Consider the following 27,878-nt stretch of genomic DNA (forward strand, 5'->3'; position numbering starts at 1 on the left):
TGAGCAGTGACATCAATACAGAATCCATTTGATAGCAGTTTTTTGTTAATAAAGCAGCTATATTGTATCTCAACTACCTTGTAAACATTCGTTCTAGACTTATTGAGGGGTTACTATTATTTGCATAATACAGCAAACAGTTTTACTTTTGTTTTTTGGGTCGTCCACAAAATTAATATTTTAGCTAAAAAAGACATTAGTTAATTTTTAACAAAAAAAAAAAAAAAAAAAAAAATCAAAATAACAACTACTCCCGTATCTAGAAAATTACAGAACATGAAATAGCTAGCTGTAACGGTCCATAAAAAAAAGATGTACAGCTCGATAAAACCAAGATCTACGAAGTTTTTAAGTTTTTTTGATGTTGCGGAACTATAACAAGGATGTACTCACTAAGAGTAAAAAACTGTCGATGCGTTCAATACATAGTCGTATAAGAAATAAACATCTATTTTTACCCAACTTTTTTTTTATATCGAAACATTCATTTTGTTAACTTTTAACAAGATTAAAAGTTACTATGTTGCTCAGGTTATTAGTTATTCAAAAAGAAAAGTCACCTAATTTTTTAGGCGCCCTTAAATAAGCAGATTAAGATTAAGAAGTTGATTTACAATGTGATTTAGAAATTTACAAAAGCCTCATAATACTGTCGAGTAAGCATTTACTCTAATAAAAACAGATATAACAAAACGTCATTATTTGCTGATTTTTATTCTCATTAATTTCTCCTATATCGAGCGTCAAAAGCGTCTCATTAATTATTCTTAACAATAAGTTCATAAAACCGAAATGAGAGCAATCTTTATAGTTATAAAGCTCAATTTCACTTCAAAAAGTATTGTATACTTTTGATGTTTCAAAAAGTATTATATACTCTTCTTCCTTAATTAATGCATCCTAATTCATTACAAGTAGTGCAAACATAATAAAAGAATAACAAAAACAAGATAGATAATATATAATGCTTCAGCTGGTTCCTTTTTTTAATATTATAAAAAAAACATTTTTTCGTTCAAATTTTTCTTTCAAAATGCATTATAAATTAAAAATAAATTTAGTTGCCAAATAATAAGGTCAATTTATAGTAAGAAGAAACAACACAACAATCACAAATTTTCTTCTAAATTTTTTTTATTTAAAATATTGCTTTCAGAAAGTTAAATTTACTTTGTGACTTTAATTTAGTATAATTTATTTATTGATTGTATATTCAATTTCGAAAGGAAATAATTTAACTTGAATAGTGACTTTTTTGAGTGTATCCAAGTTTTCACTCTTCCAAATTTCCAAATTGTTACCTCTTGATTTGATAATTTCCGTATAAGTTCACTGCTGATTGGTACTAAATCTAAATAAAAGAATAATATGTAATATATATATATATATATATATATATATATATATATATATATATATATATATATATATATATATATATATATATATATAATATATATATATATATATATATACATATATATACATATATACATACCTATTTTATTCAAATTTCAACGACTAATGAATTGGATGTTACTGAAAAACAAGGAATAGAGTTAGAAAGCAAGGAAACGGTTGACAGAAAACTTGTGTATAGAGTTTTAAAGGATAGAAGTACGAGGAAAAAAACTAGACGAATAAATGTTTTTAGAGCATGCAGAGACAGATACAGTAAAAGGATGCAACTTTGCTGAATAACAATTCAATCGAGAATGAATTTTGGTTAATGGAACTAGAGATGATAGCTCCTTTGAGCAGCAACCATGATAGTATTTGTAGAAAAGAAAAAGAGACGCAACTTTACCACAATCGGAGTTAAGTTAAAGTAAACAACTGAGTTTTGTTGATGTTAAAATTCACAAGGCACTGCAAGCCCCAAGCTGTTACAAAAGTGATATCAGATTTTTGGTTTAGACAGGGATATAAAATTTATTTTTCAGCAAATAGAGCCACTTTAGATGTAAGATTGTCAGGAAGATCATCAATGTAGATAAAAAGTAACACAGAACCAAGGATAACCCTTTGAGCTACCCCAGAAGGTACTGGAAATACCTTCTGGGGTACCTTGGATAGCAGTAATATATGTTTGGAAGAAAGAAGAATGTCAAGATTTTATCACCAGTAGATCTAGTGTCAGGGATAAGACATTGATTCTTTATAATAAGTAAACACCTGCATTGTCTCAAATCATTGAACTGAAAATCCAGCGCTAGCTACTTCTGTAAGGTAGAGAATGAGTTTTTAGAGGAGAGTAGCAGAATCTTTGATATTGCTAGGGTAGCCAGACATCCAGCTTTTACGAAGGAGAACACATAAAAAAATTTATTTTTACAGGTTTGGCGCAGTATTCTCCTCCGTATAAGCCGTTCGTATGGCAACCCTAGATATTGCTATACCAATGTTTAAACAGAAAATATTTCAGAATTGCTTTTAACCTGAGAACGTCAAAGTGGAGAATAATAAGTCCTATCTAGATCAGAAATTAGAGAAACATGTATATAACAGTATAGAAAGATGTATATTACAGTATAGAAACATGTATATTACAGTATAGAAAGATGTATATTACAGTATAGAAACATGTATATTACAGTACAGAAACATGTATATTACAGTACAGAAACATGTATATTACAGTAAAATGAAAAATGTTTGGATAAGTATAAGCATACTTGGTTTAGGAGGATGGAGAAGACAAGATTTAAAGATGATAACAAAAAATGCAGAAAAATCTTATGAACTTAAGGGTTTTTGCCATTCACAGGCTGTCAAGCAACAACTTCATAAAATAAAATAAAAAATGACAGTATTTTGAGGGGGGAAATGGCAAAAAATGACAATAAATGATAAATTTCATTAAAAAAATGAAAAGTTTAATAACTATTCTTTAAAAACAAAATAAACCAGAAGTCATCAAAAATGCCTAAATTAATATAAAAATAATTAACAGAATATTTAAACACCAAATAACTTGCAACACCAAAATAAGGTTCAAAATAATTAAACAAGAAGTTCACAGCAACTTTTTTTTACAATACTACTCTGATTTTTTGAAACAAATAATTAAACTATCCATTTCACCATTTCTTTTTAAACCAATATTTATTCTTAACTTTTTTTTGTTTATTTCTATGCGCTGTAGCCATGGCGTACTTTATAACAGGCCTATTCACCGTGCGGATGACGTCATAAACTGGAGGCGAGTTTTTTAAACAAAAATTACAGAAAAAATAACCTGAACTGAACATAAAAATTAATTTTTAAGGAAGAAATAATAATAAACAACAAAAATGCATTTAAAATATATTACAAAATAATAATACTTTTTTCTTTTATTCTATAACTATATACAGTATAATTATTTAAATTTAACAGTTCAATTTAACAAAAAAACAGTTGCTTTCGACCTTTGTTATTTAACGCTAAGTTTTAAAAGTTTTTGTTTCGGTTCTTTTTCAGACCTTGGAGAATTTTACAATAGTTACAATAAAATTACAATAGTTCTTAAAGAAAACATTTGAAAGTGTAACACCATGGTTTCTGTTCATTTTTAATTGATAGGATTCTGATACAAGCATCATTAGATTGCACAAAGAAGATATGCATGTATTATCAGCTACTTCACGAAACATAATATAGCAATATATTACCCATTGACAAACTAAATCACCAGGTATAGTTAATCCTCCACGATTAATTTCTTCAGTCAAATCTCTAAATTTCTCATAATAAAAATATGAATCATCTGAATCTTTGTCATTTCGGACAACAAAACCAGCTATGTAAATTAGAGTAATTTTGACATTTATAGATAATATATTTTCTAATTCTGGCAAATTATCAAATATCAAACATTTTTCTTCATTTAAGTAAAAACCACATCTTTCACAAGAATGACCTGATGTAGTAAAATCAAGATCAACACCATATTTGTCTAATTGCAAAAGTAGTTTTGTTTTTATGATACCCACTTTCTCTAGTATTTGTTGAACAGTGATAAAATATGTACCTCCTGATCCCTGTCTCAGTTTTCCGAACTGCTTTTCTAAAGGATCAGTTGTAAATGTTCCAAGCAAAACATACTCATGACTTGCAGACAAGAGAAACTTTGATAACTCCACAAGCCCATTACAAGTGTGATAGATACTTTTAGAAGTATCTTTAGTGAAACTTTTAAAACGAACTATTTGAGAAGAGCACATTTGCTTAGCCATGTTTCCAAATTCTAACAGCTTTTGAAGATTAAAATCATCAGAAGAGAAAATAGCAGACCGATTCGGAACACGCATATGTACATCTGCATAAAGGCTATGAACATTATCAATTCTCCAAAATTCAGTTATTATTGAAAGAAAAGAAATAGTATCATCAACATCTTTTAACTCTAGGTGACACTTTAAAGCACAAACTGTTTCTTCACAAAATACTTTCAGACAAGTTGAAACTTTTTGCCGTTCAATTGGTTTGGGGAACACAGCAACATCTGTAAGTTTAGACATTTTAATCATTTGATTTGATTCTAATTTATGCAATGCTACAATATGAGACCATTTGGCAACTTTTTTTTCTTTATTAACAAAAAATTCAAGTTCCTGTGACTTTTCAGTGATCCAAATATTGCGAATGTTTTTTAAAAGGTGCACAAAATCATACAGAAGATATATATAATCTTTTGTTCGCCAAGGTACGCCATCTGTCTCAAATTTCTTGAAAAAAGCTTGATTTACCCTGTTACCGTCACAAACTATAGAAATAACATGACCACCAGCTACTTTTATCGCAGATAAAAGAAAATTAGTTTGTTCAAAAAGAAAATTTGAATCAATGTCACACACAGGAAGCATTTTACATAAAAATTTAGGTCCACCAAACAAAGTAATAACCATAAAACTTAAAACAGTATTTGCAAGAACATTTGGATTATTAACTGCTTTTCCAAAAACTGTTCCCCCATGGTACTGCAACATAGTCTTTACATAAACTTCATCTAATAGAAGAATGCAGTTTTTATGTCTAATGTCTGTTAAATTTGAAAAAATCTTTTGTAGATAAATATCCTCATGAATAGATTTTACTTTTGATGTTAGTCTTGTTAATGTTGTTATGCTAGGAAGTTAAAAGTCTTCTTGAAGACGATTATATGTAGCACGTGACATTGCAAAGTACTCAAAAGCTCTAATCATTGTTTCAACAGAATACTTTTTATCTGTAACAGGTTTATCGTTCATTGAAAAAAATTGCTGTTGAATAATTTTTTTTTTACTGCTTATCTCATATGAATTTAAAAATTGAACTGCTTCTTCAATATTCGACCATCTATTCAATAAGGTAATTCTGTTCTGTGAGAGTGTTTTTATTAAGCATTTGACTCCAAAGTGAAAAGATTTATACAGAAAATTTTTATTTATTTTTAGAAGAAACAATGGAACACCTGTGTCATGAACATACTCTAACGATTGAATCAAAACTTGATTTTCTGTTTTAGTATTAAATATATCAATTCCATTAAATTTATAGTTTTCTATGTTTGTTTTTAGATCATTAAAAGATTTTATAACATCTTTTAAATTAAAAGCAGACAACTCGTCAGGTTGAACATTTCTAGTTTCTGCATGTGATCCTGAATTTGTTCTGGGACAACCAGATGGTTTAGGTATTAAACTTGGTTTTACACACTTGAACACAGATGGAGGATTACATCGTCTTTCTTTGCCATATTCTATTGTCAAAATGTATCCAACAGGCCAGTGCCTTTCACAAACAATGGTGTCTTTCTTATCTGGTATGTTGTTTCTTGGTATAACAGCCAACCACTTTTTTCTTTCTTCTGGTGTTCGAGGAAGACGAAAAGTTTTTTCTTTGGAACTTTTATCATAATTGCCGTTGCAACTCGTGACACAGCATTTACGACCCATGTTTATAACAAAGTAAACTAAAAATTTTAAAATTGATTTAAATTATTTAGCAAGCACTTCGACTTTATGTTACAGAATGAATATAGGAAATACAAAATGTTTGCCTCCAGTTTATGACGTCATCCGCACGGTGAATAGGCCTGTTATAAAGTACGCCATGGCTGTAGCATTTTCAAGATTTTTTTTTTGCACTGTTTACCATTTTATGGGTAATTTTACCCATCATGCCTTCTTTATTGATGACACTTTGCATAGACTTGGTCGTTTCATCTTTGCATAGACTTGGTCGTTTCATCTTTGCATAGACTTGATCGCTTCATTCTCTGAGCAAGTTGAAACTCTAGATCTGCATTTTACTCATAATATTCAAGATTTTTTTCACTTTGAACTAGGTTTTTGTTAGTTTTTTCAACTTTTTCAAGCATTTCTTTGTGCTGTTTTTCTTTGTCAATAAGTTCTTGCTTATGAATATCATTTATTCTTTTTTCTTCTTCTTCCTCAGCTTTTCTTTTTTATATATTTTTGAGCGTTTTGCACTGCTATATTATATGTTCCATTGCAACTTTTTGTGTATTCCTTTGATATTCTCAGAGCCATTAATGTTTCATCATTTAGTTTTAATTGCTCTGAAGTCAATGTATTTTTATTATCTGATAAGTTTCCATTCTGAATAGCTAAACAGCTCTTAACAACTTTACTGAGATATAGATACTTAGTTTTTCCATATTCCTTGTCACTTTTAAAAACGTTAGTCCAGTGATAGTCAGTTCTTTTTAATTTTTCTGTATCAGAATCTAATTACCAGTCTTTTGAGATATTAGCTGCTTGATACAAGTTCCATTCATCTTTCACAAATGATACCTAATAAAAAATAAAGATAAAATTCTTATAAATTTTTAAAAAATTAATATTTAAATCTAAAGGAAAACTGAATTAACCAACTATGTTACAAAATCTTTTTTGAGCACCCAAACAAGTCAAATCTTTTCATAACCGCAAATCAAGCCAATGTTTTTTTTGTAAGCATTTTACAACGGATATATATTCATCTTTCATTTCCTCTAAGCAGGTATTTCTTTTTTTTTTCACATGAAAAAAAAAGAAGTATCTGCTTACATTTTTACCTAAAAATTACATATTTACTTTTGATGCTCAACATCAGTCAAAATTAACAAATAACTTTTTTGATAAAATATTTAGAAAATATTAAAATATTCAATAACTAATCCAACAAACATTAGTTATTTCCTCTTAAATAAAAAATCTGTAACAAAATATTTAAAAGCAAACTACTTGGTTTTTAGCTTCCTCGCCATAATCCTTTTTTTTTTTTAAATCAAGGTGAATAGTTGAATCAGAAGAGCAAATTTTTAAAAGATCTTTGAAAAGTTTACCATTAACAGGGAAACGCATCATCAATGATATTAAAAGATCTTTCATTTTATAAAATAAAATATGAATAAGTGGTCCTTCTTCTTGGAAAATGGTCAAGTATTTTTCAAACAAGGGAGCTATACCAGAAAGGAATTTGACTGACATAAGTAACTCCTAAAATACTCAATTCCTATAATATGCATCTAATAAAAAAAAATTAAAAAAAAACATTAACTTACTAAATTACATTATCATTTTCCTTAAGAGTTCTCTGAATTCTAATAAAAAGCTTGTTGTTTGTCAGAGTCTTTTTATATTCCTTTAGTTTTGGAATATACTTAACAAAAAAAATTTTAGTATCTTCCCATCTTAAAACTTGTTCAACTATAGCAGAAAAAGTAAGCCATCTAATATTTATAAAACGGAGAAACAATGTTTCATCTTCAATAAAAATCCAATCAGCTAATATTTTGAAATCCTCTATTTTGCAGAGTGCATTCTACAACAATAAAAAAAACACTTTTTAAACTTGAGCATAAAGACTAACAACTTTTTATTAGCTAATAATGAGTGAATAACAATTTCATTTTTAATAATACTAACAATAAAACTACTAATAAAACCCATACCTTATGTACCAAGCATGAAAATCAAATGCAAGCTGCTCAACTTCCTTACTTAAAACTATTATTGCTTTTCAAAATGCATTAGGCACTGTGTGCAAAGTGCAACTTACAAATGGTAATAATTCATTAAAACCATGAAGATCAGCATTTAATAACTTCCAAATGGTTTTATTAATATTAGGATCATCAGCTAAAATACTTAAAAGTCAATTCCATGGTAAATCAAATCATTCATTGTGTCTTAAATCGGCAAGCATTTTTTGACATCTTCTCCTGTTACTCTGCCAAAGAACAGCGATGTTAAATATTTTGTAAGAACTTGGTTCTTTTCTTCTAGCCAGATACAACATAGAAGATTAATTTTTAATTATTTTTTTTGCTGTGCTGTAGTTTTTTCATCATAAATTAAAGTAAAATCATCTTGACTTATTGATATACTAGAACACAGGCGTTTCTCCAATAAAGGTCTAAGGCCATCTTGAAATACATGTATGAAACTTTTTGTCAACTCATACTAAAACCTTGACTTACTATACTATCTGGAAACATTCTTTGAAATAATAATGATGTATTATCACAATGTCTTAAAGCAAAATCTTTTTCAGCTACTTCAAACAGCTGCATAGCTTCTGCAGCTGATATCTTATCATTTATAGAATATTCTAATTGTACTACTTTCTCTCCCTCAATAGAGTTTTCATTTGAATCGACATGATGATACATAATGAGCTTTTTTTGAAAATCTAATCAGAATTTAATTTATGTTTAAGTTTTGTAGAATGCTGATAAAGTGTTTGAAAAGCAACTAAACTATATTTCAAATCACTAAAACATATTTTATAGACTGCATAATCAGATTTTTTTCTCAGCCCATACTTTAAATTTAACTTGATTTTAATCAAGCTTTTCCAGCCAAACCTCATTCCATTTTACCATTATGGCTTTGACCTATATGTTGAATAATAAAGACCTATCTATTGATTAGTATCCTAAAAATTAAAAATAGATACTAGTAACTTTACAAATACTAAAAATTTTATTAAAAAGTTAGCTCTCAATTTAGTTTATCAAACAATAAAAGTAAAAAATTACAATATTTAAAAGTAAATTAAAAAAAAAGATTGAAGAGAATATTTATAGAGAAGTTTATCTAAATTATCAAAAATAAACTTCAAATAAAATATACCTTATCTCAATCCAAATACTTAAAAAAATAATTTCATTTGAAAAAATTCGAAAAAAAAAAGACAAAAACTCACAAGAAATGAAAAAAAAAAATTAATAAAAAAGATCCAGAAAAAAATGACAACTTGACAGTCTGATCATCATCCACACATGATTCTTGAATCTGAAGTTTAGATTCTTCAGATGATGAAAATTTGCCTGATCGATTTAGTTGATTTTATAAGTCTAAGATAATGCTAAATATAAGTGCTAAAAACATAAGTGCTGGTTGTATTGCTTTGGTTTCTGCTTGATACAGTATAGATACTTGCCTACAAAACTTCATTTGTAGCTGCAGTCTACAATAAAGCTGGTGTGAATCAATAAAACATTTGCCTATGAAGAAGTACAGTCCATAGAAAATGGTTCAGGAAGATTGACATGAGGCAAAAATTTATAAATACTCTGAAAGGTAAGAAGCTCTGTATTTATTATAATGAAATGCGGGTGAAACAGATTGAAGAAGACTATAACTTAACTTCTTTTTTTTTTAACTTAACTACTTAACTTAACTTAATTTCTTTAAAAAAGATAGCAGTCAGTGTTACATCACCTGATATCGATGGCATTGATGACAAACAGCTGGGTATTGTTCAGTCAGAAAGGCTTCAAAAGTAGTGACCATACAAGTCTGATAACATGCAACAAAACATAATGCTGGTGGCCAGGTTCAACAAGAATATTTAAAAAAAACTCTTTCCATAAACTAATTTAAAAGTTTATAATTTATAATCCTTGAAACATATCTTTTATTTTTGACAAAGGGGTCATCCATAAATGATGTCAGTGTTTTTTTCTCAATTTTTTGACTCCCCCCTTTGTCAAACTCAGTCAAACTGAATTAAATAATCAACTAAGCATATAGCATTATATATCTTTAATATAATCTTCCCATGGGTTGTTGAAGTGATCATCGATTGAAACAATAGGTAGTGAATGCTCTTCGCGCTCTAAAAGGATATCGTATTCTTGAGGTACAATCAAATTCATTGCTTCAACTTCATTTTCATCTAACCATTCAGCAGTTTCCGAACTCTTCTGCAAGGCGATGACTGCCAAAAATTCTGTCTGACGCTTGGCAGCGATACGAACAGGTTGGACCCTTTTGATTAGAGGGAGTGTTATAGCAGAAGAACGGATAGAAGCGTGCTTTTTCAACATAGCTTTAGAGGCAAAGTAAATATTGCACTTTTTACAGATTCTATCAGCTAGGCTAGATTGAATTGACGGACAAAACGCATCATACGGCAAAATTGGAAATCCTTTGGCAGTATGAGGAAGAATACTTTCAATGTTTGATGCGATGAGCATAAAGAGGGATTATGGAAAAAATTCTTTTGCTCCTTCTGAGATATCTACTGCTTTGAGCCCATCTCACGTTTGGTTGACAGGGACAGGTGGCAGAAGATATCTAGCTCTAATTAGAGTAAAGTAAGAGCTTCTAATAGTCCGATAACAAGAACAATTTTCACATTTCACAATTTGAGTAAAATATTGACTTGTTCAAAGATGATCGGCAATCCAACGTTGATCTTGTAATAAAAGGCTCCTTGACTCTAGCTCTGATTTGTCTGGATCAATATACTCTGCAATGGTTGGACAACCATCAATATGTAGATCAGACCAAATATCAGCCAAAGTCTGTCCAGCAAAACCAAAGTTCTGTTTTTCTAAATTTTCATCTATTGTCCTGCCTAATTTAAAAAGATATGTTGGTTATTATAGGTTAAAAATTATATTAATATTTTTACAAATTAACTTTTGTCAATGTAATAATCAACAAGATGAGTTCCGTAATGTTCGTGCGGAAGAATCACCCTAGATAATTCTTTACTTAGAGGTGCCATATGTTGCTCAGCTCTGTTGAATGCACTGCGGCCTGGAGCGTTCGTCATGATAAAAAGAGCGTCAAGGTTATTCTTCAAGAAATAGTGAATCCCAATTTCAATTACTTTCTAATATCTGGGATTTTCGTCGGGTCCTCCATCGACGCTAAACACATCGATAGGCTTAACCATATTAGTTTGAGGATCTCTGGTAATAGAGTAGAATATTTCTTTGATATCTTGGTATTAATAGACTTTGATATCCAAGAGCCGCTGAAAGTCTAATCCATGAGCGAAGGCGGTCGAGGATGTGTGTTTTCCTGATCGAACAGCAATGTAGGTCCAGAATAAGTAACAACATTTGTTTTTCCGAGACCATCTTTTTTGACTGTAATTCCAGCGTATACAGATGGTATAAGATTGTGTTTAGCAGCCACGACCCAGTCATGGTCCGGGAGAGTTACCTGGTACTCCAAACGCAATAACAACGGCGACTGTTTTTTGGCTGCTGTGATTCCAATTGGCACTCTAGCCTTGTTGTCTTGGCTAATGAAACACACTTTATCTGGCCCTAAAATAGAACAAACTTCTTACACATATTTTATAGTTGAACTGCAAAAGAATCCGTCAACATGTTTTAAATGAGATTCATTCTGAGGACTAATCAATCTAACAGAGATTGTTTTGACGTGCCTTTTGCCTTCTAATGTTCCATAACTTCTCGGAAGTAGACAAGTATAGAGGGCACTCTTGCTGATTGCAAATCCAATTTTGTTCATCTCGGATGTCAATTCGCCGAGAGTTTTAATGCTCTTAATAATAAATATATTTGGATATAATTAACTTTTTTACAGAAAACAGGATTTATTTCGTTAATTATATTCAAATCAAATCTTGAAATTAGTTGTTAACATTTCAAGGATATTTGCAATAGTGCAAGTACTTATTAAGAGTAAAATTCTAACAAATACAATATTAACAAACATAGCTAACCTATCATTACCGAAGAACCTCTGACCAACATCTTTCATCAGCGGAAAAACCATGGAGAGCAATATTCGTAATTGCCTTCAAAAGTTGAGATTGATATACTTCTAATGACAGCCGACCAGGTTTCTTTCTGATTTTTAGTTTTTCTTTGACTTCTGGATGCCCCAAGCAGATTTTCTCCATTCTAGCTTTTTTCACTTTTCTAGTTTTCTTCTGTTGAGCTTGATCATACTTTTTTTTGGCCAGTTCTTTACATAGATGAGCTAGTTTCTTCTTTTCCTTTCTCAAATCATCCTCTTCAGCTTCAGCAATGAATCCACTTCTCTTTCTATTCTTCAGTCCAGCAACTTCACAATTTAAAGCTGCAATCTCAGAATTGAGTCGATCTTGAGATACTGTTCTTGCATTTTTTTGATTTTTCAATTCAAAGTCAATGCACTTTGTTGATCATCGATAACAGATCGCTCATTGGTGGGCTCAACAAACTGTGAGGAATTCTTGTCAAATTCAAGTGGAGTATACATGGGGGCAGATTGTTTTGGAGTATTGGCCCAAAATTATAATTGCTTGCTCTTGAACTTCATTGCCTTTTCATTAAACAAATTGATTAAATACATTACTCTGGATTCAAGATCTTTATGCACCAGTTTCTCTTCTTTAAATGAATTCCATATTTTATGGACTTCTTTCTGGATATTAGCCTTTTTTTTATCGGGATGAGCATTTCCATACGAGACCATCAATAAGTTAAGTAATGCAGTTTTATCCATATTTTAATATTGATTTATTAGTATTGTTTACATCACAATCAGAATAATGATTTTGCTCATTGTTAGCGCAAGCTTTTTTAAAAGAGTTTCTTCAACCCGCTAGGGAGAAATTAACGTTTCAAATTTTCAATAGACTTTGTGTTTGCATTGCATCATGTTTTACAATCAATTAGAGAGTAATTAGAGTTTCGTATCTGAAATAACGACAATTTAATTTCAAAAAATGACAAATTTATGAGTTTACTTTCATGAGTTTACTTTGAACTACATTTTATAATCCGCTAGGGAGCGAATAACGATTGTGAATTTTATATACAAAGAAGTAATATTTCTAACATAATTTGATTTGCAGTCAAATGGTAATATATTAATAAAACGATAGTAATTTTTATTTTACGTTAGTAGTTGTTTTTTATTTAATGTCTCTGGGAAACTTATTTTATCAATTTATAATATTATATTATAAATAATTTAATAAAATATAATATCAAATTCCCCGCATTTAATATTAATTTCCCCACAAACAAAACATCATTTCTATACCATTTAGTAGATGTAAATACCGTTAAAATCTGCTCATTAAAACTAAAAAAATAATTTAAATTGACATCATTTTGGCCTCTACACCCCCTCCCCATTGTCAATTAGTGTCAAACTTTCCAGTACTCCCTCCCCCCTATATTTACTGACATCATTTATGGATGACCCTAAATTCATGTATCTTTGTTAAAGAAATGTGTAAGACTTTGATTTTTAACAAAAAAAAGAATTCAAATATTGCTGAAATTAGTCAGAAAATGTTTTTTAAATGTATTTACAATCAAGGAGAAAAATAGAATGGGAATAAACTGCGTACTCATTCAAATTTTAAAAAAAAATGAAATTTGGGACACCCTACTGTTGATGGTATTTGTTGACCTAAAAAAAGACAGTACAAAGATAGATAGTGTGATGGACTTTGAGGTATTTAGACGTTGATAGTTTTGTACTGAATACAAAAAAAATAAATAATAAAATAGAATGTAAGCAAAAGAGCACAGGATAAACATGAATAAGACTAAAGTTATGAATTGCAAAGTCAAGAATGAGAAAACAGAAAATAATGTGGCCTTTCATGGCCACAGTATTTTTTGTTTGCTAATTCTTTCTTGTATCATTTGTTTTATGAAAGAATGTGTAAGAAAGAAGTTGCAGTAAATATTTTAGTCATATTTGCTGCTTTGAATCTAATAATATTACACCCCCTAATGTAATTAAGAAATCTATTGTATACTATCAGTTTTATATTATTCAGAATATCACTTCCCCCATGCATATTGTTTATATGTCATAACAACTTGTTGTATTTTCTGCTATGAATCTTAGAATATTACATCCCATAAATTAACTCCAAAATATATCACTAACAACCAGTATTATATGTTTAGAATATCTTGTCCCTCATGTATATAGTTTATAACTAATAGTTGTATTTGCTGCTTTGAATCTTAGAATCCCTTAATGTATTTAAATCCCTTAATGTATTTAAAAAATATATTGCAAACCATCAGAATCATATGTTTAGAATATCACATCCCGCATGTATGTTGTTAATAATATTTTGTTTATAGCTTAGAATCTGAGAACATCACATCAAGTTTGTACATTGTTTATAAAAGTTATACTAATATGTCGCATTTGATAATCAGTATATCACATCATCTTGTTGTTGTAAATATTGCATAATATTTAGTACATAATACATATTATATGTAAAAGATTACAAGAAGATCTTTACTTCTAGAATATTTAAAATATATTTTATTTATAGAAAAAGTTAAATTATAGTACCATTTCTTGTGTTCATCTACATCCACAGTAAATATATTTATAATGAATTTCTCAATGTATTTGTTGTGTTTTTATTGTATTGTGAAGGTACTTCTATTATTCAGATGGGCTTGGTACCCTACTAAGTTCTATTACTTCAAAACACATCCTAGTTTTTGCTATTATTAACAGTGCAGTGATATTCTTGGGTGCGATGATATTCTATTACACATCCCCTTATTAAAATTACGAAATATATTGCACACTTTAGGAAATAAATATTTATAATATCACCTCCCCCATGCATATTGTTGACAAATGTCATAAAAATTAGTTTTATTTGCTACTAAGAATCTTGAAATATCACATCGCCTTTATGAAATTAAGAAATGTATTGAATACTATTACTTTTACATGTTTAGAATATCACATCCCTTGTGGAATTTGTTTAAAAATAACCTACTAAATAGTTTTATTTGCTGCTTAGAATCTTAGAATATCACATCCCCTAAAAAATTTAAAAATATATAGCATGCAACCAGTATAATGTGTTTAGAATGTTGCATCTCTTATGTATGTTGTTCATGGATGTCATGAAAATTAGTTTTGTTTGCTGCTTAGAATAATAAAATATCACACTGCCATGATGAGGTTGAGGAATATATTGAATGATGTTGGTGATGCATATTTGGGATGTTACGTCCCCTATGTGATTTGTTTGGGAATGCCATGCTAAATAATTGTATTTGCTGCTTAGAATCTTTGGACGTCGCGCCCCGTTAATAAAATTAAGAAATATATGGCACGCTACCAGTATTATATGTTAAGAATATCACATCTCTTATGTAATTTGTTTAATAAATAACTTACTAAATAGTTATATTTGCTGCTTAGCATCTTAGAAAATCACATCCTCTTAATTAAATTATAAAAATGTATTAACAAACTTATTGCATACTATCCATCTTGTATATTTTTCACAAAAGTTATACTTATTTTTCGCATTAAATATTTAGAAAATCACATCTTTTTGTTTTTAGCTAATAGAATATTACATCCTCTCATATAGATATGTAAAATATTGCGTACCATCTAGTAGAAAATATGTAAAAATATGTAAAAGATTACTAAAAAAATCGTTATGTAAGAGATTAAAATCAAAATTATAATACCGTTTCTTGTGGATTTCTTCTAGATCTTTAGTAAATATACCGTAGCGTGGGGTAATCGAGCACCATTTTAATAGCTTTTTTCAAAATAAAAAAAAAACTTGTAGTTAATTTTAAAAAGTGAGATATGTTATTTTAGTTCTACATTAAACCTTTCGTAGAAGAACTTATGTTAAAAAATATATGGATTTAAGAAAAAATATAAAGCGAAGAACTTATGTTAAAAAATATATGGGTGCGCATTTACCCCACGATTTAGGGTAAACGAGCACCTAATAATTTTTTTGATAAAGTTATCGAGTTTGTAAATAAAGGCTTGTCTCTCTCTCTCTCTCTCTCTCTCTCTCTCTCTCTATATATATATATATATATATATATATATATATATATATATATATATATATATATATATATATATATATATATATATATATATACATATATATATATATATATATATATATATACATATATATATATATATATATATATATATATATGTATATATATATACATATATATATATATATATTTATATATATATATATATACATATATATATATACATATATATATATATATATATATATATATATTTATATATATATATATATATATATATATATATATACACATATTTAAAAAAATAAGATTTAAAAATTTGTAGACATTCTATTTTGGGGGATCTTTGGGACCCAGGCCACGGCCTAGTTTCACCTATTGGTAACTTTATTTATGGCTTTATTTGGTATTAGCTTTTTGGTTAATTCGGCTCTGTATGTATATTTATCAAATATGTATGTGTGTGTGTATATATATATATATATACATATATATATATATATATATATATATATATATATATATATATATATATATATATATATATACATATATAAATTAGTAAAAAACACTTATCTAACTTTTTTCTTCTACTTTAAGTTTCACCATTGCTGGATCATCAGGAAGAGTTTATCAGTGAACTCTTCCGGAAGATGTTTTATGATTGATTTTCTTTCTGTTACAAAGTAATCAGGAACTTGTGGTTCTTTGAAGGAGATGATTCTTGGGTTTGTAGTATCAAAATCTCGTCTAAAGTATTTAATATTCCAATTGTTATCTTTTTCTATATTTACAACTTGGCCTACAAAAAGATAGGGTGTCTTTTATCCTTCAAACCTTACAACAGCATAAGAACCCTCTGCTAATAAATATTCAGAGGTTGCAATCACTCCAGGATTACACATTCCTTTAGAGCAAAGAGAATCTAATTCGTAAGTGCTTTCATTTGAGTAGTTGTCACACTTTTTTTGCATGTGTGTTTGTTTTTGATGGAAAAGCGAATCTTCAAGGTCATAATCATCATATAAATCACTTTTTTCAGTAAATAAATCTTTTTTTTTTAATATTTCACTTTTTTCTTTCTGTATACTATCAGATTTCTTATCAGAAGCTTCTTGTAGGTCAATATACATCTTGGAGCTAGAAGGTATATCATAATCAATTATTTCTTTAAAAGTATTCAAATTTAATTTTGAATTTCTTTCTTGTCTTTCTATATTTAAGGATTCATTAAGTTGAGTATTCTTTATTTTGATTAGCTTGTGTTTTGATTGGAATTTAGAAGCAGAGGAACCTGTTGCAACATCTTCTAGTGAAACACTTTTTCCTGGTGAAACCTTAACTTTTTCCCCACGCACTACTGCTCCAGGCTTTTTAGCAGAAGCTTGTCGAAGTTCTGCAAGACGTTCAAAAAATAATGGGGATACTAAGTTCTGAGAAGATTTAGATATGTCTGTCCTTAAATTCTTGTCAATAATTTTTTTTCTGTTTAGTGGGTAGATACCAGATGTTTTGAACCCAGTTACAGCAAACTCTTGTATGTGATTCATATTAGTTAAGAGATTAAGGAGCAATCTTGGAAAAACATTTTTTGGTAGAGATGTATGAAATCTTCCTTCACCAATTTTCCATTCAGTAATTATTTTTCTCAATGTTGATTTCATTGGTCCATAAATTTATGGTTGAATATTTTTTATTGTATCTTCTAAGTTGTTAAAAAATCTATTAACAGAGTCACATGAAATTGCAGCACGCTTTCTACAAATATTTTGACATGCTCGATAAGACAAAACACTTTTATGCTGCTCTAAAAATGACCTTACTCAATCATCACCAGGCAAATTTTCATTAAAAAATGGGCAGTTTCTTCCAGATTTGTTAGTAAACTTTGAACAAATAATTTGAGGTCTATTTTATCAAATGCATAGCCAAAATCACTAAAAATTGCAATGTATTGTGCAATCGACGTCTCCTCGTCTGGTTGCAATGAAGTCTTTCGACCAACCACACTACTTTTGCGTAAACCACTAATATGACACCTTAAAGTTCTGTGTGGTATGTTAAGTAGCATTGCCACACGTTTACAAAGTACTCCATCATTAACAAGTTGGATAGCTCTTTTAAGTTCACTATTAGTGTAATTTTGGACTGATTTTGATTTGATTTTATATAGTTTCTCACCATTTCCACAAGTCTGTTATAAAAAAGTGAAAAATATGAGCTAAAAACTCAAATTATTTGTATCTTTAAGTATTAATTTTATTATTAAAAGTATTATAAGAATAAAAACCAGTAAATTCAAAAGGTGCTCATTTACCCCATATAAAAGTGCTCAATTACCCCACCTTACTTTAAACACATATATTTTATGAACAATTTATTTATAAGACTTGAAAACTTATACAAGTTTACTGCAATATATGAATGGTATACTAAAAACAAAATTCAAAATTCTAAGAAAGTTTTAACTACAAATGCTTACCCTTAGTGTTTCCAGTTAATAGTTTTGACGGGATTCTATGAATGTACACCGTGATATAATTAACTTGTTATTGGTTACTTATTTCCTTCCAAAGGAACTGTATTTAACAACTTATACTTTCTTAAAGTTACTTTATGTATTTTTAGCTTGAAAATGAACTAAGCATTATTAATAAATGTTTTATTTGTCTTTTAAAATGAATATGTAAACGGGTGCGCGATTACCCCGTGAAGTGCTCGATTACCCCACGCTACGGTATTTATAATGAATTTCTCAAGGTATTTGTTGTGTTTTTATTGCACACTGTAAAAGTTTTTTATTTTTCGGACGCCCTTGGAACCCTACTAAATTCTATTATTTCATAACGCATCCTCGTTTTCATAACTTCCACTGTTGCCGTGATATTCTAAGGCGTGTTGATATTCTATTACAGTTCGCTTAAGTTAGATTCATAATGTAAAAGATTATTCAAAAACTTCGACATAGTTATGAGTCATATTATAAATACATAGACTTAGTTATAAATAGTAATACTAGGCATATATTTTCATTTTAAAAATTTATTTAAGAAGTTTATCTATGAAATCTATTTTATCTATCGAATATCGTTTAAAACATGTATGTGTGTTTGTATATGTAAATATATATATATATATATACATACATATATATATATATATATATATATATATATATATATATATATATATATATATATATATATATATATATATATATATATATATATGTATGTATGTATGTATAATTTTTTGAGTATTTTATATACCAATGGACCAAATACTTTATCAGTCTCTTCCATATCCTATATGGAGAAAAGTTTCATTTTCACTTAATCATAATTGTGATGGTAAAGATTGGAAAGCTTTAGCTGCTGTATTTAATTTAACAATGGAAGAAGTAAATGGTTTGTCAATTGCTAGTGACCCAACACTGGAATTGTTTAAATATTATGAAATAAAATATGGCAAAAAAGTTACATTATGTTATGTTATAGAATCATTACAAAATATTGGAAGAAAAGATGTTGTACAAGATATTTCTGAATACATGAATGATAACAATTTTATTAAAAATGACAATCAAGATTTGCAACACTCCATAACTCACGTTGGTAATTTTACATTCAATGATAATTATGACGTCTTTATATCATATGCAAAAGATGATATAAATTTTGCTAAGTTAATTAAGGATCGTTTAGAAAATGAAAACGGGTATAAAGTTTGTATTGATTATTGTGATTTTTTGCCTGGGTACAATCCTTTTGAGCAGGTATGCAGTGTTATTTTAGAAAAATGCAGAAAAGTTATAGTTATTTTATCTCCTAATTTTAACAAATCAAGTTACTGTCAAACGCATGCAAAAATTGCATCATCCTCATTACTTGTAAACAATAAACACAAAGTGATACCAATATTGTATGAAAAGTGTGAAATACCCCTGTTTTTAAAATATTTTTCACGCCTTGATTACACCGATCCTCACACCAGTTCTTATTTTTGGCCATGCCTTATAAAGGCTATTAATGTTTTATGATATGTTTCAACAGTAGGTTTCAGGACTTTTATAACTTTTTATTTAACAGAATTTTTTATTTATGTGTGTGTGTGTGTGTGTGTATATATATATATTTATATATATATAAACATGTACACATTTACATATATTTATATATATACAAAATTATATATGTATATATATATATATATATATATATATATATATATATATATATAATATATATATATATATATATATATATATATATATATACACACAAAATCAATTTATATATTTTTTAATTATTTTTTTGCTATTTTTTTTTTAATTTATGCTTTTTTTTTTAATTTATGTTTTCAGTAATTTTCTAAGTTTGAGAAGTTTTAATAGGAAGTTCTATATTTTATGCATTTTTATACTTTTTTATATAATAATTTGTTTTACAGATTAAATATATATATTTTTTTAGTTTCCTTGATAAAGCAGTTGTTTTTTTTTTGTTTTTGTTTTTTGATTTATTATTTAATAATTTTTCAATTTTAAGAAATTTTAAAGGGAATTTTTATATTATTAGGTTTTCCAATTTTTTATCTAATAAACAGTTTTCTAGATGTAACCTATATTTATAAATAAGTTTTATATATATATATATATATATATATATATATATATATATATATATATATATATATATATATAAACACACACACACAGAGTGTTGAAAGTGTAGAATTGAAGGCGAGTGGTCGATTCATCGGTCAACTCAAGGAATTGAGGGTTAATCATGATTATAAACAAGAAAACTATTTTAAATGCTTTTTCAAAGTTTAAATAATTTTATAAAATTTTAGTACATGCATTTTCCAAATAACTTCTTGATTATTTGTCAAACCTTGATTTTAAATCTCTGATTTTTTTTTAACCGGTCCACCATGACCGGCAAGAATTCATTTTGGTATGTCAAAATAGCATTTTTAGTCGTTTCTGGCGGTACTAAATTCCGTTTTCAAATTAAATTTATTACATTTTAAATAATAAAATTTTCGATTGGTTATTCTGGAAAAACTTCGATTGGCTTTATTACTACTAAATTAAATGCTGAAGGATATAGGAATTTATTGAATGGTCATTCGAATAATATTTCGCAAAAATTTGGTAACACCAATTTTTTTTCGCTTTCACCTGATTTAAATCTCATCGAAAACATATGGGAAATCTTAGCAAGATGTGTTAATGTTAAAGGGAAACAATATTCGAATGTCGATGAGTTGAGTTGTCGATGAGGCAATTGTAGAGTAGATTATGTAATATGAGCACCTTAAGCGAAAATTGGAATATTTTTAAAAATTGTCATGCTTTATCCAAAGATTTAGCGAACAAAAAATTTTTGGGGATCGCCACAAATGGTCTGCCTAGATATTTGGTCACCCGGAATTTTTTCTTAAAAAGACTGAGGTTTTCAAAAAGTAGCAAAGATTCTCATATTACGCTGACCATGTGGTAATATGAGCACTTAAAGTTATCTCAAAACAGAGTTGTTAACAAGGCCAAAAGGAGTAAGATCAGGGCCACAAGTTTTAAGGTCAACACCAAGGGTTTTAAGGACAAGGCCAAAATTAGGAGTTTCAAGGCCTACGCAAACATTTTCGAGATCAAGGACTTCAATTTTTGTCTTACGTTAAGGTCAATTATTAGCAAAACTGTATGTAGCAAGTGCTATTACAATAAAACCGCATTATTAAAAAAGAAACCAAGGTTATGCGCAGAATTCAACGAAATCAATAAGAAAATATTTAATTTAAAAAAAAAAGGCCAACGCAAATTTTTCAAGACTTAGCCTAAGGCCTCAATTTTTGGCCAAGGACTAACAAATCTGGCTCAAAAAAGTAACATTAATTAAGTAAAAAAATATCAACCTAACAATTAGAACTCATTTTTAGAATATAATGATTCGTTATTAACAAAATTTATTAAACGAACTAATTTTAAGCCACTTTTTGTTGAAACAATACTACCGTAAAAATTAGTTCGTTATTTTTTTTAATTTTATTAACTCAAACCTTTGAACAATAAAAGTTAAAATATTTTGAATTTAAATTTTAGAAAAGTATTTAGTATTGTTAAAATATTAAAAATTTTTACTATGTTTTGTTTTTATTCAAAAAGCAATTAAAACCACTGCTGATTTAGGACTTTAAACTAGGTATATTCAATGAAAAACACTGGGTAATTTGAGCATGCTCATATTACATGAGTATGGCATCTTTAAATAAAGTCAAAACTAAATATTTCTAAGCATTGTTTTTCAAACAAATATAGATTGGATTTTTAGCTAACATATTTTTCTTTATGAAAAAATTAGTTTCATTATTTTAGCACCAAAATTTCGCGACACAGACTTATTCAAGCGTGATGATATTATTTAACAACGCAAAAAATTTAACAGCGTTATAATTAGATGATAGCTGCTAATAACTGCATATAAATTTACGCTAATTGTACTGATTTTCTTTATTACCAGATAAATTCAATTCAAAAAATACAAAACAATTTTAACTTCATTGCTTCTATCTAAGAAATATTTAACTATGCTCATATTACCAAACAACTAAGAGATCACAAATAATTCATTAGTATGAATTATTTGTGATCTTAGTTGTTCGGACAAAATCAAAACAACTGGAAAAATTTTTTCAAAAGTTTTTTATTTACAAATGCATCAGATTAAGGTGGTTATCAGGTAAAAAAATAGCGATTTTTGTGAAAAAAAGTGTTTTTTAGTTTATTAGCCAACTTTGTGTAAAATTTAATTGGCTTTTTAACCATATATAACATGATATAGGTTTATTAATAAAAAAAATGTAAAAAATTGTTTTAGTTGGTAAGAGTAAAAAGACTTTACTTAGCAACCTCATAGCAACCAATTTTTTTTTATAGATATATTATCCTTAGAACTAGATTTAAATAATTATTTATTTTCTTGGGTCTCTATAATAAACAAAACTTTTGAACTAGAGTTATAAAGCAAAGTAGTATGTTTTGATGTTATTTTTTAAGAAGAGAGGAAAAAGTTTGAAGTTGTTAAAAAAGATTTTATTATGGCAAAGAATAAAAGTTTTAAACTTAGCAAAGTTAAACGAGTTTTTCTTTGATAAAGTGCCCAAAAAACATTTTTGTTACAAAAAGGTACTAGATATGGGTGTTGCTTCAGCTGTAATAAATTACAATGATGGTTTAAGAGGTTTCACAAGAATTTTTAAACATTTGCAGCTTGCCCCTGGAAGTTTTATGATCCAAGGATCGTGGAAGAAGGACGTATCACACGATTAAAAATTCAACTCCTAAACAAAAAATGACTAGAAGGAAAAAGAGATGTATCAGGAAAGGCTATATTGATAAGGAAAAAGAAAAACAGGGAGTTGACTCTTATATTTCAGGGAATTTTTAACTAATAAATTATTTTTAAACTTTGAAGCTTGATTTCTCAATTGTATTTTTTTGCCTTACTGCGAAGAGCAAATCATTCATATCTTTTTAACCAGATATGCAATTGAGTTCAAATTTTCAGGGTTGTTTCTTTATAGATAGAACTACAATAGCTTACTAGAACTAATCTTGAACTTGTTTCCATTTGAATATATTAATATTTTACCTGGGGTTTTTGTATCAATAATTTTGTTTAATATTGAAAAAGCTGCCATTTTAAAAATAATTAATATTTTTAGTTTTTCTAGTAAACTTTTGTTTATTACACTATAATCTAGAGGTGTTGTAATTTTTAGCTTATAATGTCATAAAGAAGCTGAGAAAATATTGTTTCCTTTTTCATTGATTTTTTTGCATTTAATGCTAATTCAGCAAAAAAAAACAAAAAAACAAAAAAATTTTAAGCGATTTTAATTATATTAATAAGTATGTTTCTTTTAAACTAATTTTGGTACATGATTCAGTTGGCAATCAAAAAATATTTTTTTTACCTGATAACCACCTTAACCTAGCGCAATGAAAAAAATTACCTAAATCATAAACAAAATTTGAAATTATTACCCATGTAGATTTAAAAAAATTATTAAACAAATAATGTGAATTATTTTTTAGATTCAGAAATAAAAATACCTTTTAAAAGATTATTAAATAATAACAATAACAATTGGTAACAAAAGAATAATCTTTATTACTTAAGGTAAAAATTACTAGAACATGAGAGAATTTTGAAAAACCTGCAAATGTTTGCATCGCAACATTATGATTTAGTCTGTTTAACACACAATCAGTATGCTGTAAGATAGGGCTTCCAGTTCAACCATGTTGAGGTTTGACCGTGTGAACATTCGATGAGGAGGGGCAAAATCGTTTATTTCTAAAAAAAAGTCCTCTATTACCTAAAACTTTCTCTAAAAAACAGGGCCGACAATACCAGATGGGGAAGGAGGGGGTGTTCCTCCTCTCTCAACACCTTAACGTTACTTGCATTCTAATCAATGCTTCAAATAGTCTTTACCAACTTATTTCGCCATAAAACTTCCATGAATATCGTAAGATAAAAAGTATACTACGTATGAATGTTTGCAGAAGTGAAAGAACAACGTTTAAATGGTGAGAATGTTTCGGTTCGTTACGATAAAATTATTTCTTTTAAAAATAATATTTTTAAAAACGTTCTACACAAATAATCGAATTACGCATTCTTGAAAAAAAAACATTACGTAACCTAATTTACCATGGCTTTATTGAATGGTTTTCCTCTGATGAAAGCATAGATCCAGATATTAATTTTTTTGCGATGCATTTGCGGATTGCGCTTATTTTTATCCTAAAGAATTTGAAGGTTTTCTTTTTCAGAATGCAAATAAAAAAAGTTCAAATCGAATTAGAATTCTCCACCTCAACATAAGAAGTTTAAATCGAAATTTTGAAAAACTTTTAGATTTTTCAGAAGAAACAAAAAATCTTTTTAATATCATTAGTTTAACTGAAACATGGGTTACATTAAACGATTTTGACAATAATTTTAATATTCCTGATTTTAAAATTATCTCACAAAAAAGAAAAACGATTAAACGGGGTGGAGACTCCTAATTGATGTTCATGAAAATATCTTCTATAAGATGAGAAATGATTTAAGCGCCTCCGATGGCGATAAAGAAGTTTTAACCTTTTACCTGAAGAAACGTGCTTAGGTTTTCTGCTGCAGATGATTAAAGTTGATAACATAAGTCTATATGACCCAAGAGCCATATCCTATCAATTTAATAAATTTTTCATTGGGGTAGGTCCTTCCGTATCAAAAAGATTCCAAAAACGACGGCTTCCTTTAATGATTTCCTCGTACATATGGATAATTGCATTTGTTCTGATGAGTTAACCTCAGAATTATCTTTTGAGGAATTTGATGTAGCTTTGAATTCTTTGAAAAGGAACAAAGCAACAGGAGCAGATGAAATTAATGGAAATGTAATTATAGACTGTTTCAGTATAATAAAACATGTTCTTTTAAAAGTTATTAAAGCTTCTATTAATCAAGGAATATTCCCAAAACAATTAAAAGTTGCTAAAGTTACTCCTATCTTTAAAGAAGGTGACAGATCAAATATTAGCAACTATCGTCCCATTTCTGTTTTTTCGGTTTTTTCAAAAATTTTAGAAAGTATAATGTCTAATAGAATATTCAAACATTTCAACAAAAATAACTTACTATATAACAAACAATTTGGCTTTAAAAAAGGTAACTCAACAGAGCATGCAATAATCCAGTTTGTGCATGAAACCTTGAAATCTTTTAATATTTATATTTTATTACAAAAACTTAAATATTATGGAATTAAAAACTTCTTTAAAATGGTTTAGAAGCTACTTAACAAAAAGAAAACAATTTGTAACTAGTAACAATAATAATCAAAATAATTATCTTGATATCGTATGTGGTGTTCCTCAAGGTTCAATTCTCGGACCCCTACTTTTTTTGATATATATAAATGATTTGAATGAAGCTTCTAACATTATAAGCATCATGTACGCAGATGATACCAATCTATTCCTCTCAAGTAGTAATATATATGAACTCTTTACCACTAGGAATAAAGAATTAAAACATATATCAAATTGGTTTAAATGTAATAAGCTAACTTTAAATATTAATAAAACCAAACGGACTCTATTCCATTCGTATGCAAAAAAGCGATTTTTACCAACAAACTTGCTGCAACTTTATATAGACGAAAGTTAAATAAAAAATGATTCTATTACAAAATTATTAGGCGTTTATCTCGATGAAAGCATCTCCTGAAATCAATTCATTAATTATGTATCAACTAAAATTTCAAAAAACATTCGGATTCTATATAAAGCTTGTAATTACCTTAACAAAAATTGCTTGAGCTAACTTTATTACTCTTTTATTTCGCAATATACATTAAGGTTAATTTACAATTGCCAGTTTTTCTTTTTACAACTTTTAGACAGGTAATAAAATTGTTTATTAAGTGAGAACAAAAGAAAAATACAAACAAAGTACACAAATCAAATAACAAAAGAAACATTAATGATTAATAAATCCAACAATGTGAATATAAACAAATAAAATAACTACGAATTAATACGCATTCTTTTGTTTAAGGCGCATATTTTCGTTTTTTTGCATAAAATTGTTTTCAATCTAAAGAACAATTGAGAAAAATCACGGATACGCATCAATTTAAAAAAAATATATAGATTATTATGAGCACATTAAAAAATATATAAATAATAAAAATATTAAGATTTACCATGTGCTCAAAGCCTTGCTACGAGAGGACTATTTGGGGCATTTTTAGGAGGGTTTTGACGCTTGAGCACAAGATAAATCTCAGTATTTTTGATTTTTTCTTTTGTAATCGTATTTTTTTGTGTTGTGTATTCGCGTTTTTAAAATTTTGTTTGTTTGAACACCCCTGACATACATATATATATTCACATTAATTAAAAGAGTTATATGTATCAAAAGACAATCTTACCATTCAGAAATAATATATCCTTGAGTGATCTGTAACTACAATGAACTTAGTTCAACAAGTCAACACAAAATTGTAATTTTTAGATGAAACATACTGGTATATACTGATCGGTGTTGATTGATTTTAAAAACAAATCATAACTCAATCGAACAATGCACGCGTGTTGTTATTGTTATTATTGCTATCGGGAAAAATTGTTAAAATTGTTCGGCAAATTATTAAGAAATATAAAATCGTTGAGAGTGAGATGTAATCTAGACTCATCGGTTTGGCACTCTGCTGACATTTTGTTTATGGAATTCAAAAGATTGTTGATGTATAATTTATGAAATATAACTTTAAACAGTTTTTAAAGTTTACTTATGGTCTTCTGTATAATCTTTACTTATGGTCTTCTGTAAAATACACAAACATTAAATCGACCAGAAAAAATATGGCGTAATGAAATTGAAACACCCGATATGATTAAAAATCAAAAATTTTAAAGAGTTATATTTTAAAAACTGCACAGTTACAACTTCAGAAATTTTAACCATCAATTTATTTTACCTTAGAACGCCTAATAATTGTAAAACGGTTTGAACTCATGACTGCAATACGATAATGAACTATTTCATTATCTTAAAAAAGAAACAAAAATCTTTGTTACAAGGTCTTGTCTTATTGTGTTAAGCAACGGATGGGGAGAAAAAAAAGCGCAAACATTTAAATAGTTGTATTGAAAGTTATAGTAATGACTAAAATATGATTTGTGATGCCTTTACGTAAGAATACTTACGTAAGGGCATCGTCGCTAAAAGTAAAAATATGAAGTTTGAATACTAATATTTGTCAG

The 27,878-nt window shown here is 28.1% G+C and overlaps 2 protein-coding genes across 4 annotated transcripts; one reads left to right on the forward strand and one right to left on the reverse strand.

Annotated features, from left to right (window-relative positions):
* Nucleotides 1-1,109: 1,109 nt before the first annotated feature.
* Nucleotides 1,110-18,763, reverse strand: LOC136084588 (uncharacterized). 3 transcript variants are annotated; one of them, XM_065804808.1, is made up of 5 exons: nt 18,531-18,763; nt 15,710-15,783; nt 7,922-8,907; nt 7,532-7,791; nt 1,505-6,779 (listed from the first exon to the last, which is right to left on the reverse strand). In XM_065804808.1, exon 5 carries the CDS (start codon nt 4,968-4,970, stop codon nt 3,459-3,461), a length of 1,512 nt encoding a protein of 503 aa, XP_065660880.1. In that variant the 5' UTR covers nt 4,971-6,779; nt 7,532-7,791; nt 7,922-8,907; nt 15,710-15,783; nt 18,531-18,763; the 3' UTR covers nt 1,505-3,458. The 3 variants fall into 3 exon arrangements, 1 of the variants encoding a protein (XP_065660880.1); XR_010640666.1 differs by lacking the exons at nt 1,505-6,779; nt 7,532-7,791; nt 7,922-8,907 and adding an exon at nt 1,110-1,351; XR_010640667.1 differs by lacking the exons at nt 1,505-6,779; nt 7,532-7,791; nt 7,922-8,907; nt 15,710-15,783 and adding an exon at nt 1,110-1,351.
* Nucleotides 18,764-19,270: 507 nt separating this feature from the next.
* Nucleotides 19,271-20,220, forward strand: LOC136085022 (myeloid differentiation primary response protein MyD88-like). Its single transcript, XM_065806392.1, has one exon. It carries the CDS (start codon nt 19,320-19,322, stop codon nt 20,085-20,087), a length of 768 nt encoding a protein of 255 aa, XP_065662464.1. The 5' UTR covers nt 19,271-19,319; the 3' UTR covers nt 20,088-20,220.
* The last annotated feature ends 7,658 nt before the right edge of the window (nt 20,221-27,878 follow it).

Source organism: Hydra vulgaris, chromosome 09, assembly GCF_038396675.1.
Source record: "Hydra vulgaris chromosome 09, alternate assembly HydraT2T_AEP".
Lineage (NCBI taxonomy): Eukaryota > Metazoa > Cnidaria > Hydrozoa > Anthoathecata > Hydridae > Hydra > Hydra vulgaris.

Excerpts from the sequence above, each read along its gene's own strand:
- LOC136085022 (XM_065806392.1), top strand. The coding sequence starts at position 19,320 with ATGGACCAAATACTTTATCAGTCTCTTCCATATCCTATATGGAGAAAA.
- LOC136084588 (XM_065804808.1), bottom strand. The coding sequence starts at position 4,970 with ATGTTGCAGTACCATGGGGGAACAGTTTTTGGAAAAGCAGTTAATAAT.